Source organism: Argiope bruennichi, chromosome 1, assembly GCF_947563725.1.
Source record: "Argiope bruennichi chromosome 1, qqArgBrue1.1, whole genome shotgun sequence".
Classification (NCBI taxonomy): Eukaryota; Metazoa; Arthropoda; class Arachnida; order Araneae; family Araneidae; genus Argiope; species Argiope bruennichi.
Window position 1 is genome coordinate 113,799,113 of NC_079151.1, and position 13,738 is coordinate 113,812,850.

Here is a 13,738-nt window from a genome sequence, read left to right on the forward strand (position 1 = left end):
TCTATTTTTAATGGAAGCCTATTTATTTCAAAAACTATACACAATCATTCTTTCAACATCTAAAATCGTACAGTACATAAATATTTGATATGTTACAAGATAAACATTGATATCCGACAATATCCCATTAAAAAATGGCTCAATTGGTTTGAGACACACAATACGTAATCACAGTAATTAGTCCTTCACAAACGCATTCCACAGTGTAATAGAAAAAGTCATTAGCACATGAAGAGAAGGAAACACACGAAAGCTCAGCATAACAGAGTGTGGATGAAACATTTGATAAAAGTAGGATTTAAGTTGAGAGTGAGACACAGAATGAAGCCTCACAGGATGCACCTTGAAGGTTGACAGAAAATCTGCCCCTCAGAAAGACATCAAAGAGGATTGCAAATTTTTTTTAAATAGTAAATTTTAGGGATTTTTAATTCTAATATGGTTTATTTATTTGAAATCTTGTAGAGTATGCCATTTAAATACTTCCTTTTTTTAATATCAAAACAATAAATATCTACCATATTAATATAAAGATAAAAAATTATGAAAAATATAATTTTAAAAAAATGAAAATTAAACCTATAAGTTAACAATAATAATAATAATAACATTCCAGATAACTCACAAAGTAATAAATATCAATATAAAATACTTTCAAACTGATTATTCTGAAATGGAATAATTTTAACATACAAAAAATTATCCAGAGGACTTAAGGATGCCAAACAAAAAAATTCAAGTTTCAATACAAAACAAAAAGGACAAGCAGTATCTTAAAATTTTCAATATTTCCTCAACTTTACCCTCAACTAATTACTTAATGCATAGATCTCAAATACATACCGAAATGTAGGTGTAATTTTAAAATCTTCATAAATTATTTTCTTACAAAAACAAATGAAACATTTACTGAAAATAAAAATTGACTTGATGTGAAACCTAATTTGTTGCATTCTTTTTCTCTTCATTCAATAATTTCTTCTTTTTTTTTAATGAAATAATTTTTGTTATATTAAAGAATCATAGATAGATTTTGAAATTTGGCACATCATTAACCAAAATTTTATATCAAATTTTTTCATGCAGAATTATTTTAATACTACTAAAAAAATTAATATTTATTTCAGAATGCAAAATACTAATAATACATTTTTAATTAAAAGTACTAATTAAATAAATATTTTAAGAAGCAAAATATTTAAGAAAAAATGCAGACCAGATATTAATATTAGTAAGAGGACATACAAACTGTCATTTGATATTTCAGTCATTCATATGCAATAATTTCTCAATTAGGAACACATAGTTTTGATTCGAAATCATAAATGATATGCAAACAACTGTTTTTGGAACTCGATCCATATTTTACAGAGGGAACATAGATAAAAATGAAATACACAATTTAGAAATGAAAACAATTATGCATGACATTAAAGCAAAAGCATATTTTACAGATCATGCATAACAACAGTAGTTTTTGTTTATTATACAATTAATTTACATGTATAGAATATTTAACAGCAACGTGAAAAATAGACAAGATTTTTAAATATATACAACAAGCTATCTTTGCAATTATTAGCTGATATGCACAAACTGCTTTTTAAATATTTTTTCTTTTCTTTTTTCAAGTGTTAAATCATTAACCCTTAAAAAATAAAAAACGAAAATAATGCACAAAATGACTAGTAATTTTTGCAACAGATCCTCGAGCAAATTTTTTTTAATTAAAAACTTTCATAAATAAAATAAACAGAGAAGGAAATGAAAAAATATTAATAATCCTGTGAAGAATGATTTGTATTACAAAAGATAAGCTCCTATACATGAAAAAAAATGAAGATTTACAGTCCATATACATTTTTACATATTATAATACAAATTATGAAAAAAATTCTTACAAAGATTGATTTCATAATGAGTCAAAACAAATGTTTTATAAACAGATACAATTAACGAAACAATACAAGTTTGTTTTCAGATTTTAAAACACAGGAATCAAATGGTTATCACAAAGAATGAAATTATCCCTGTATGTATTTTAATTCCTAACACAACTTTAGATCAAGGCCGAAGTAGTTTTACATATGATGAGCTGTAGCACACGAAAAAAACTGAAATTTATTCTATTCCGAGTTACTGGAAATCAGGGAAAATTTGCTCTTCCATTGGAGAGAGATATTTATACCTGCAAAAGAAAAATATTTGTAAGTTTTGATATATGAAGTTTCAATCACACAAAACATGTGATAAAGTAGTATTCCTGCCAATAATAAATTTTTTTATTACTGAAAAAAATTATTTAAATCTTGAAATATCTTCAAGCTTTTTTATTTTAGCCATAAAATAAAAGTAATGTTCTTTTCCAACTTCTTTGCAGAAATGAATTTTGAAGAAGGTATGATTCAAGTTTAATAATAATTAATAAATAACAAGGGTAGAAATGGGGGAATTGAATTCCACTAAGTCAAAAATTAGAAGACCAATACACTTTTTTTTTTTTTTTTTTTGCATTTTTATTACTACATCCAAACAATAATAATAATAATAATAAAAAACATATTAGATTATTACATAGACACAATTCCTTTCAGTTACATAGAAATATCATTTGGCATTTGCCACTCAAATGTTATAATAATGATTATCATTTTTGGGCCTTTTTATGCAACTGAGACATTGCTTGACTCTCAGAAAGTGGATAACCTTTGAGCTCAGACAAGCATGTGCATTTACTAAGAGAGAGGAAAATATAAAATAGAGAGCAAACAAGTTACTGAAGAATAATGGGATCATAAAAGAAAGAGAGAAGGCTTTGTTGATATATTACAACTTAACAAAACAAGTTTGCTTAAGCATCCTATGATGTTTAGTTTTATTTATTTTTTTCAGTCACATCCTTATGAGAGCCAGGTTATAAATGATTTTATAACTTTAAAAAAATTTACATATGAATGAAAAGAAAACAACTTCAGAAAAAATCTAATCATGTTACTATTGTTAAAATAAGAATTATAAAATTTTTACAATAAAATTTTGTGCAGTGAAATGAAAAACCTTAGGAACACAAACTTTAGAAAAATTAACCAAATATTTTGGTATAGACAAATTTTCATATAACTAGTTAAGTGTCTGATTAAAATTTGAAATTTTCATATTATAAGATGCTGAAAATGAAAAACTGCCAGTAAAATGAGAAAGGTTTAAGAAATCTGAAGTATTTAAACAAGCAGCTCAGTTATAATAAAGTTATAATAAACTCAGTTATAATAAATTATCCTGAAATCTTTAGAAAGTCATTGTAAAAAGATTTTTCTGACAAAAAAATTTCTTGAAAACTTGACAACTAACATGATGTTTAAATAGCAGGAATTTTTTATAAATTCCTGTAAATTTATGTAATTTGGAATGATAACAATTATTTTAAAACAAAATTTGTGGAAGATAAGGAATTCAATCTTTTACAAATCTAGAAATTCTGATCTGAGAAACTAGAAAATCAAACTGTCAATTATACAGTTTCAATCGAACTGGTAGAAAAGAAATCAAAGCAAAAATATTATCCGTTATTGATCTAGTAGACAAGAAATAAAATACATCATATCCTCCATCCTTGAAATAAATTAATTATTGTCTCACTTTTACATTCTTAACATTTTTTTCAATATTTTCAAGTTTAGTTGGGTTTTTTTATGATTCCAAAGTATTAAAATCCTCTCAAGTTAATGTTCATGAAATTTCATGTTTCTATTATAACTTCATGCAAACAGCTGGAGCATGTGCAAAGTGGGGGGAGGATCAAAGAATAATGTTGTCATAACAACTAGAAACGTTTTGAGAGAAGAACTTGTAAATGAGAAGTTAGATGAAATTAATACCAGTAATCTTCATGATTTTAAAGGACAAGTAGATGATGGAAGATATCGTTGAGTTCGTGTGTCAACATAATTTTAATGCAGACAAACTTACTATTAAATAAAATCTTACTGCATTATAAATAATATTACCAAATTAACATCAACTTATTTTTATTCAAACTCTAGTATTCTTTACAAACAACAAATTTAAAAATTCAATAACACATCACTATTGCTAATCTGAATTAACAACTATTTACGAAATAATATGTATAATTATTAAACTACTCTTGTGTTACTTTTAAATGAAATATTTATAATTTATGTTGCAACAATATAACAAGAATCTGATTTGAATACATTATAAATGTAATATTTATCAAGTTTAAATGTATTAAACAAAGAAAAATTATATATCTAAATTATATTTTTAAGTAATTCCATACTCATATTGTGAAAGATAAGCAAATTCTTTTAAAAAATTATATATTTGAATATTGTTTCAAGAGAAATATCAGCAGTTAACTTACAATGGGTATTTATATACAATAAGTACTAGGAATATGAACTAAATATTCTATAATATCAATAGTAAAATATTTGTCTCCTTTTTTGGGGGGGAACTTTTACTTATGTAAGTGGTTCCCCATGACCTACATTTACCCCCATTTAATTTTGGTCTTTTCTGAAATACAAAAGCTGTATAATGCTGTGCACTGAAACTCAAACCATTATTTAACACCTATAAGAGCTTTAAAAGTGAAATCTTAACAAGCTGCTAAAGTGATCAAAATTATAAAAAACACTTTTTAAACCATTGTGTATTTTTATGAGTAGTAAAATTTGTAATAAGGTCATAGCAATTACGTTTAATACAAAAATCAACTTCCAAGATCAAAGTGTTTTTAATATTGACTTTAAAAAATTACTGATCCTTAATTAAGAAAAAATTAAAGATTTCTATAAATACAGTTATGACACAATAATTAAAAAAAATTTAAGAAAAGTAATTAATTTTACCAGTTTCACACAGATAAATCATCTTCATTAATTGGAGGAACAGGCTCTCTCCAGTATGTGAAATAGCTGAATTCTTCAGGCGATGAAAAAATGGGTGTAGGATGGCCATTAGTTTTGAGTCTTGGCTTGAGTGGTGGGAACACGTGGTCAACATCATCACATAATCTAGTGTAACTAAGAAAGATAAGAGTGCATTTTAAGTAATCATGTCATAATTGATAACAAGAAAATAAATTCATGATAAATTTATATTAAGTCATTACTTCTGATAGATTCCCACATTTTATACTGGGAAATGTTGCAGTTAATATACAAGAGAAAAGAATGTTAAATTTTAAGTAAAATTTGAAAAGTAACATTTCTTTTCAAGCAATAATTACAGTAATGTACATGAGAATAAAAAGACTTTCCCAGACTATTTTATGCAATAACTAATAATGTTAGAAGACTGTCTTAAATTTGCAAGTAAAACATTCTATAACATAGCTAAGAATCCAAAATAAATCAGTGTTTCTTAATTTTGACTTATTCGTAACACAATTAATCTGCTATTAAAAGTTTTACCAAACTAGATGAAGATAGATTAAACACAAATGTAGCAACATTTACATGAAAATAATTTTATTTTAAATCTACCAATGAGAATCACAGATGTACACTTTTTAACATAATCAAAGCAGCGCACAAAAATACAAATCATGAAAAGAAAATATGGGAGTTTCCATGCAACAAAATTTTCTGTTATACAAAATTATTTACTTGTTACATATTCTTCATATTACAAATGATAATTTCTATATAACAAGATTTTTCTAATCTTTTTTTAAAAACTATTTGATGAGTTACCGATTGTTAAATTTCTGACAAAAATCAATTGAGTCAGTTCTTGACAAATATTTCTAAAAAATTGCTGAAGAGAGTAAGAGCCGTTAAATTTTCTCCACTGAATATCTTACAGATTATGATATATTGCAAACTATTATGAAATGTAATGAAGATACTATAGTAAATGATGTATAAGAAACTTCACAAAAAGAAATACTAGTAGGATTTATATGATACAAGGTGGGATTATGGCTGCAAGAAAATGTTACAAATTATGTATTTCAAACTTTGTGCACAAAAAAAAAAAAAAAAAAAAAAAAAAAACGTGTTTATTTTTAACTTGTACAAAGATAAATTACAAGATTTTTAAAAACTTAGGATAGTATAAAAATCAATAAAAGTGACATGCAGATCAGGCATTTTTTTTCCCTCCTTTTTCATAACTTTAGTTACAAAGTTCTTTATAAGTACATTCTTTACAATTAATTTTTAAGTGAAATGATGATATTTTTTAAACAGAAGTTTGAATGTACATTACATTCATTATAGTTAAAAGTAGACTACTTACGATGACTGGAATGTCTGTATAAGTTCTAATTTTAACTCTCCTCGATGATTTATAGTAAATGAACGTGTAAGAGGTATTCCAACAGCTCGATAAGCCCATTGATCCTTAAAAAAAAGATAAAAGAAAAATTAAATACATGTGTTCAGAAAGAAACAAAATTATTTTGCATCATTTACATAAATTAACTTTTCATTATATTTATCTATGATAATGTAGAATAAAAAGAAACAACATAATGCATGACTTACATTGATTTTGTTTCCGAATCCAGCATAGAATGGATTTCCCATGTATGGTGGAAATAATGTTTGAATATCTTTCAAGCAACTTATTTTAAATTCCTCTGGCTTTCTTTCAATGACTTCTCTGTTAAAGCAATAAAAAAAAACATAAAATTAGTCTTTGCATTAAATAAAAAAGTTATTATATTTATCAACACAAAGCAATAAACTTTTTTTAATTCAATAATAATTCAAGAAATAAATTAATCTATAGAAAAGAGCAATTCAGGCTAAGATTTCTTTGATATAATTACTATAAAAAATATTTAAATATTTTGAAATTGAACATGAAGCATTTTATTGTCTTAATAATTTTCCAATTGTATTTAAAGATTTCTTGATAGTTATATTCTTTTGATTATACAACCCATATGAAACACAACCTTTTGTGAGCTAAGAGTTAACAGTTTTATACCATTTAAAAAATTGTGCAATTATTTGTGGAATTTAGTATAAAACTCTCTAATAGAGCATTAAAAAAATGTATGCAATTCAATTCCAGAAGAAACAATTCCTTTGGAAGTTTTACAAAATGAAAGCAAAATAATGATCTACTTTCTTAATCAAAATTCTGCTTTCTATATCTACATCCTTAATCAAAAACTGACAAAAAATCATTCTTATTTAAAAAGTTGAAATAGCAAAAATAAATAAATAAAATCAATAAAAAAACAAAGGAATGAAATAATTCATATCAGGTTAACAAGCAATAAATAATACAGTAAATAAAAAAAAATGCAAATAATAAATTTTTATTTCTCACAAAAATCTTCAATTTTGACAGTTAAAGATATTTTTTTTAAATTTTTATTTAACATAATCAAAATACCAAACAAAGTTAATTAATTAAACTTTATAATTTGTATGAAATCTCACCTATGCAAAGCACTAATGAGAGAAGTTGGTGATAGCAACAAGGGACCATCTGGTAAACAGATTTCACCTTGCCGAACTTTACGGAGATAATCTCGTGTTATTCTAGCTTGACCAATGGCTCTTGCAGAGAGATAGAGAAATTTATAACCATTGTTGTAAATTTTTGTGAACAGATTAGCAACACCTAACTGTGCCCAGCTGTGGCCCACCATTGGTAAAATATGGCCAAGAACATCAGACCTGAAATGATAATTAAATATTAGTAGGCCACAGAAATTTACAACTGTTTTTAAATTTGTTGTTATAGAAAAATTAATAAATTTTTGAAAACATAATTTATTTATGAAAAACAGATTTATTTAATCAAATATTAACATGAATACAATATTTTTTAAATGTCTATTGACTATTCAAATCTAATATCAACATGGAACCTAAGAAATTTGGTTAAAATATGTCAATTTATCATTTTTATGAAAAAATAGAAATTAATATAAATACTTTATGTTATCAACATAATATAAAAATATAATATGAATGGTCTTGGATAATGAAAAAATCAGACAAATTTTTTAATAATTTTTAGAAATTTCAATATTTTTTGACAGGTGAATATTCACATAATATTTATGAAACATTATTTTTTATTAAAAACAAAACAAAACAACTAACAGTTTTAGGGAAAATAAATAAGATGAAACAGGGATAAATATAAACATCAAATACACGCCATATACAATTATTGTAAGTTTACTTAAAAATTAAAACAAAATAATACAGCAGTACATCTTTGATTTTTTGTTAGTTTAGAGATTGTTGTAAAATACGAAATAAATATATTTTTTAAAAAATAATTTACATCGAGTATTATACAAAAATTAAATGCTACATACTCAAAGAGAAAATGCTATTAATTTCTGCACTGTAAATTTGAAATGGGAAGAGATTTAGCTCAGAAATAAAACAGAATCCAAGATAAAGTTCATAATTAAATCAAAATGTATTTCATTAAAAAGAAAAAATATATTGTTAAAAATCACTTTCATAAAGCTTACTTCGTTATTGTACCATCAATGTCAGATATCACAATTTTATCATCATAATTCCACAAGAAAACCTGGCATGTGCATTTAGTTGTTCCTTGATATGCAGTTGTAACACTGAACACAAATTCATTAGGACCATCTTTTAGATTTAAATTTTCCTTAAAAAAAGAAAAGTACCATTGTTTAATATAAAACACTACATAGATCAGTCACACTACATATTTCATTAAAACTATATTTGATGATATAAAAATTTACAATATAATTCCTTTTCTTATTAAATTATAATTAAAATAGCATTTTCAATTCAATTAAAATCAAGCAACTCAATTTATTAGATAAAAATGATGCCTTTTCAGAAAACTTACTATCTGTTTCGAGGTCAACCTGAGAGATTTGATGTATTTTTCTTTCTGGGGTTTATCAGTTCCTTCAGGTTCACTTGTGGATTTGGCACTGAGTTGACTTTGAGCAACAGTTTCAGGTGGTGAAAGACTGGAGGTATCAACATGTGTTCTGAAATAATTACAGAGGCCATGTTAAACAAAATATTTGTTGTTTCTGTATTTTAATGCACTTATTTAAAAAGACTATCTTATTATTTTTTAAAAATAAGATAATATTTTAAAAAATAGGATCAATTAGGATAATATTTTAAAATATTATAGAAATAGTTATAATGTTCTTCATATACTTGCTAATAATAATATACAAAGGCTGAATTCTACAAATGTACAAAGAATTTACAAACATTTTTTTTTCTCTGTCATTTTAGATTAACACTAAACATTCATTATTCTACATTCAATCAAGATAAATTGTTTATGATATTTTGAAACTATATTTAAATATAAAAAAAATTCAAAAGTCACATTTTACACAAAATAAGACAATTTTTTTTTAAGACTGAATATTTTTTTCCATGAGAAAAAGCATTATAAATTTCAAACCAAATGCACTGTTTGATATGTAAAGAAAATTTCTTTTCTAATGGTTTGTGAGACACTCTCACTATTGCTCAAATTTTTAATCAATTACTCAGAAGAATTGTGTCTATAATACACAAGTGCAATTTTTTAAATCAAAGCTGCCCTAACTGATTATAATTTTATCTATCATTAATTTGAGACATTATTTTATGGATTTGGGATTCATAAATAAGTGTCAGCCATATACACATCACAATCTTTAACACAACAAATTGCTTTTATGTCAGAATGGAAAAATGAAGACTACAGATTGGTTTTCTTCCTTTAATGTTTGTTTTCAAGCAATGGTAAATGGTGGCCACTAAACAAATATAATTATGTTTTAACAAACATAATAAACTGCTACAAAAAATTTTATCATAAGAAAATTTAGTAGCTCAATTTTTAGAATTCATACTTATTAATAAAGCAAAACAACATTTATTAATGGCTATGTATCAGTTGTGTTACACAGATACACTAATTCACACATAAATAGAAATGAATATACAGTAACAATTGAAAAACGAAGATTTAATGCCCCTTCTGACAAAATGTAAATGATCAAATTTCACAAAAGTTACAAAATATCAAAAATATGAAGAATTAGATCAGACTTTGCATTACATCTGATTTTGAAGAATTTAAATCCTTGGAAGAAAAGCGTTTTTTTTTTTCTTTAGTTTTTTTCTCCACAGATATATGATAATCAACATAATCATGTGCATATATGGACAATCAATATCCATTGCTGTTCAGATATGAAAGAACAACTAAATAAACCGGGAATTTGAATTTTACAAGTATTTGCCTACTAGATTTGTAAGCATTTAAAAACTGGCATATGAAATCACTTTTAAGTTTAGAAATATTAGAACTACCAACTTAATTTCTCTTATGAAAGGAGGAATAAAAATCCCCTGTCAATTTAGAGATGTTAAAACTCATCTCAACTATGTTTTGAAATAAAACACTGTAGATGAAATAAACATGCTTTTATAAAAACTGACAGTTCTTTTTTTCTTTATATAAACGATATAAATTTGGACTATTTAATTCGCCTCCCACAGTGATAACACTCAACATTATTGATATAAAAGCCATGAAAATGGTACTTCAGAATTCATTTCTATCACTCTGTTTGAAAACAGAAGAATTTTATAAAAGAGAAATATATTATTATGTAATAAGCACATTTTAATATAAAATAAAATTTGATTACTTACTTCACAGGATGGGTTATATCAATAGGACTACTTGACATAGGAGTGCTTTCACTTCTGGGTGGGGTTTGAATCAATTCAATTTGATCGTCAGCACTTGTTTCAGATTCCACAACCACTTCCTCCAACTCATCCCCTTCTTCTAGAAGCAGCTGATCTTTATCACAAGCTTCAGACACTGCCTGTGTAACAGTTGTCATAGTTTCTTTTACAGTCTCTTCAATTGAAACAACAACAGTCTCTCTCTTTTCACTATCATCTATTTTATGCACTTGTTCAATGGATTCCTCGAATCTAGTTTCTGTTCTCTCTGTGATGGCAGATACTGCAGTGATAGTAGAATTTTCAATACCTGCTTGAGGATTCTGTTAAAGAGATAAAACATGATTTTTCAGTACTTGTAATAGAACATTTAATTTATTAACAATTTATCACTAATGCAAAATATATAAGTGATAGTGTTCATTACCCATCATCTCTATTAATAATAGAGGTGAAAGTGTGGGTGGATGTTAGTGTTCTATAGTGATGACTATTTGGTCTACAACTAAAAAACTGACACAAATATATACATTTCAGATGTGTACCTCGAATCATTTTTTTTTTTTGCTTCGATTAATTAAAGCTCTCAAGTTTTTCTTATAATGACTTCAGAGAATATTACAGCACAAATAATATTTCTCATCAGTTTTAAAATTCAAAAATTATCTTCTCAATAATGTAGGTTTTTATTATTTATTAAAACTTAATCTTTTATTTATTTTTAATTAAAAGCATAACTGAAAACCCAATTTTATTAAGATATGATATGTTGAAATACATTGAAAATTTGTATCAGCTTATGGTAATACATTTATTGCTTCTCTTCAAACAAAAAACACATGAATCAACCTTTTTAAATTTCTTTTATAAGCTTTCTTTTTAAATGAAATACCTAAAAATGTTATTTCTTTCTAGAACTGAAACATTACTAAGCATAGTATCTTAGCATATAACCAATATGACTACTGATAAAAGCACCAATTTGAGGTGTGTGACACCAAATACAGAAAATATTATATACAATTCATTTTCAGAGGAAAGGAAGAGATGCTTAGGTTTAGCATTAGAGTGTACTCAGATTATTCACAAAATTATTATGCACAATAATTGCTCCTTTCTCTATGTTCTATCCCTTAGAAAAGTACAATCATCAAAAAGTCATAATCTCAGGATCCATAAATGAATAGTATATATGATTTGAATAATAAATATTGAAACAAAGTATTAAAAGGAGAGCCAATTAATATTCATGTAATTTTTTTTGGTGTTGTATCATCAAAAATAATGTAATGCAACAATGTGACATATATACATCACTGGTTGCTAACTCTGTTATTATTATAATGAATAAAATTTCATAGAAAAAAAAGTATGGGTTTATGTAACACTCAGCATCAATAAATAATTGCAAAACAAACTATTCATAACATCAATAAATATCAACCGACCTCAATTTGTCCCTTTGTTTCAGTCTCAGTTCTCCCCCAAGACCACCAAGAGGAATAAGATTTCTTTTTCTTTTTCGGCATATGTTCATGCACCAATTTAGTAGTTGTTCTCTAAATGGGGACAAAAAATGATTTCATAAGCAGAAATTCTCAGTGTCTAATTTATTCATAAAGTACTATTAAAATACTAATTAAACATTAAGTAACATTTCATAACTAAATAGTATTTTTATATAATACAAATTTAACTAATGAAATGGATTCCATATCAACTTTTCTTTATTTTTTAAACTTTGTGTCAATTTAATATAGATATAATATCTAAAAAATATGCAAAATGAAATAATTTCCTAATGAAAAACTTCCTTACAAACTAATAAATAAATATATTATAACAATACATATATAATTAAAAAATAGTACAGTTTATAAAATCAATACATTCAAATAAAGTTTTGTTAATTAGTATTTTTTTTATTTCATAAAAATTTTATCAATATTTCATGTAATTTTTTTAACAATAATATTTCTACCACAGATTCAAAACCAAAGACTAAAACCACTATTAAATTTAAAAATCATTCACTTCTTAATACTTTTATTTTCTGAAAAAGTATGTTTAATATATAAATGATAAATAAGATTATTTGTAAACATTTGTTCATGAGAATTTGAATGAAAAATTAATTGTACTAAGTAAGGTTTAGGGTTTGACGTTTTTTTTAAAGTAAAATTTGTTACATTTGAAAACCAATTTTTAAATAAAGAAAACTGATTTTCCGGAACACCTGGATACTCCTCTTCTTCAAAAAACAAACATATTTTTATCAATTGGGATTGATTCATCTAGCAGCTGAAGGTTTAGGGTGATGAGATGCCAATTTATTAACCAGTAAAGGTGTATTTGAATTTATGTTAAATGAACTAAAAAATTTAAACACTGAAATAAGTTTGAAATTATTATATGCTTTAGAAAAACGAATTCAAGAGAGAAGATAAGTAGAATTAGTAACTCTTTTACAGTATTTGCAAAATACACAACATTTCTAGTTCAGCAAAGAAATCTAGTTTACTTTTTTTAGCTTCAAATATCAAAATTATTAAATTATCTGAAAAGATATTGTCTAGAATATTTTCAAATTCTTATGTGGAAACAGATTCTAATGTGCAAATCGAAGAAACTACTCATCAAAGTAATGCTTTTTTAAAAAAAGCCATAGAAAAATCTATTTATAAGGTTCTTGAAGACTCTGAGGAAAAACTAATAAATCCAAAGACAATGGAAACTGAATTTTCATTATTTGATGAATAAAAGAAAAAGATTTGTTATTTGATGCCATGGAAACTACAAAATAAAGCTCAGTAGCTAAAGAACGAGTATTTTCAATTTTAGGCAATATTGTGTCCAACATAAGAACAAGACTTAGCTACCGTTTAGTGGATATTTTATGTTTTTAAAAATCCTATTTTCTTAGAAAAAATTAAAATTAGTAAAAATAGTATAAATAATATTCAAAATTTTTGTATGAATTTAGGTTATTTTGTGTAAGTAATATGTATATGTAATTATTATTATTTTATATA

The 13,738-nt window shown here is 25.1% G+C and overlaps 1 protein-coding gene across 5 annotated transcripts in view; it reads right to left on the bottom strand.

Moving 5' to 3' along the window:
• Positions 1-13,738, bottom strand: part of LOC129968914 (phosphatidate phosphatase LPIN1-like) — a 114,465-nt gene continuing 100,727 nt past the window's right edge. For 4 of the 5 annotated variants that reach the window (XM_056083267.1, XM_056083286.1, XM_056083259.1 and 1 more), the window contains 9 exons: positions 12,155-12,265; positions 10,668-11,029; positions 8,842-8,989; positions 8,483-8,631; positions 7,428-7,667; positions 6,519-6,636; positions 6,271-6,374; positions 4,878-5,051; positions 1-2,188 (listed from right to left, as the gene is read on the bottom strand). In XM_056083267.1, coding sequence (XP_055939242.1) covers positions 4,883-5,051; positions 6,271-6,374; positions 6,519-6,636; positions 7,428-7,667; positions 8,483-8,631; positions 8,842-8,989; positions 10,668-11,029; positions 12,155-12,265 — 1,401 coding nt within the window. In that variant the 3' untranslated portion in view covers positions 1-2,188; positions 4,878-4,882. Of the gene's footprint in view, positions 2,189-4,877; positions 5,052-6,266; positions 6,375-6,518; positions 6,637-7,427; positions 7,668-8,482; positions 8,632-8,841; positions 8,990-10,667; positions 11,030-12,154; positions 12,266-13,738 lie in introns of those variants that run through there. The other variant, XM_056083294.1, reaches the window with a different exon arrangement.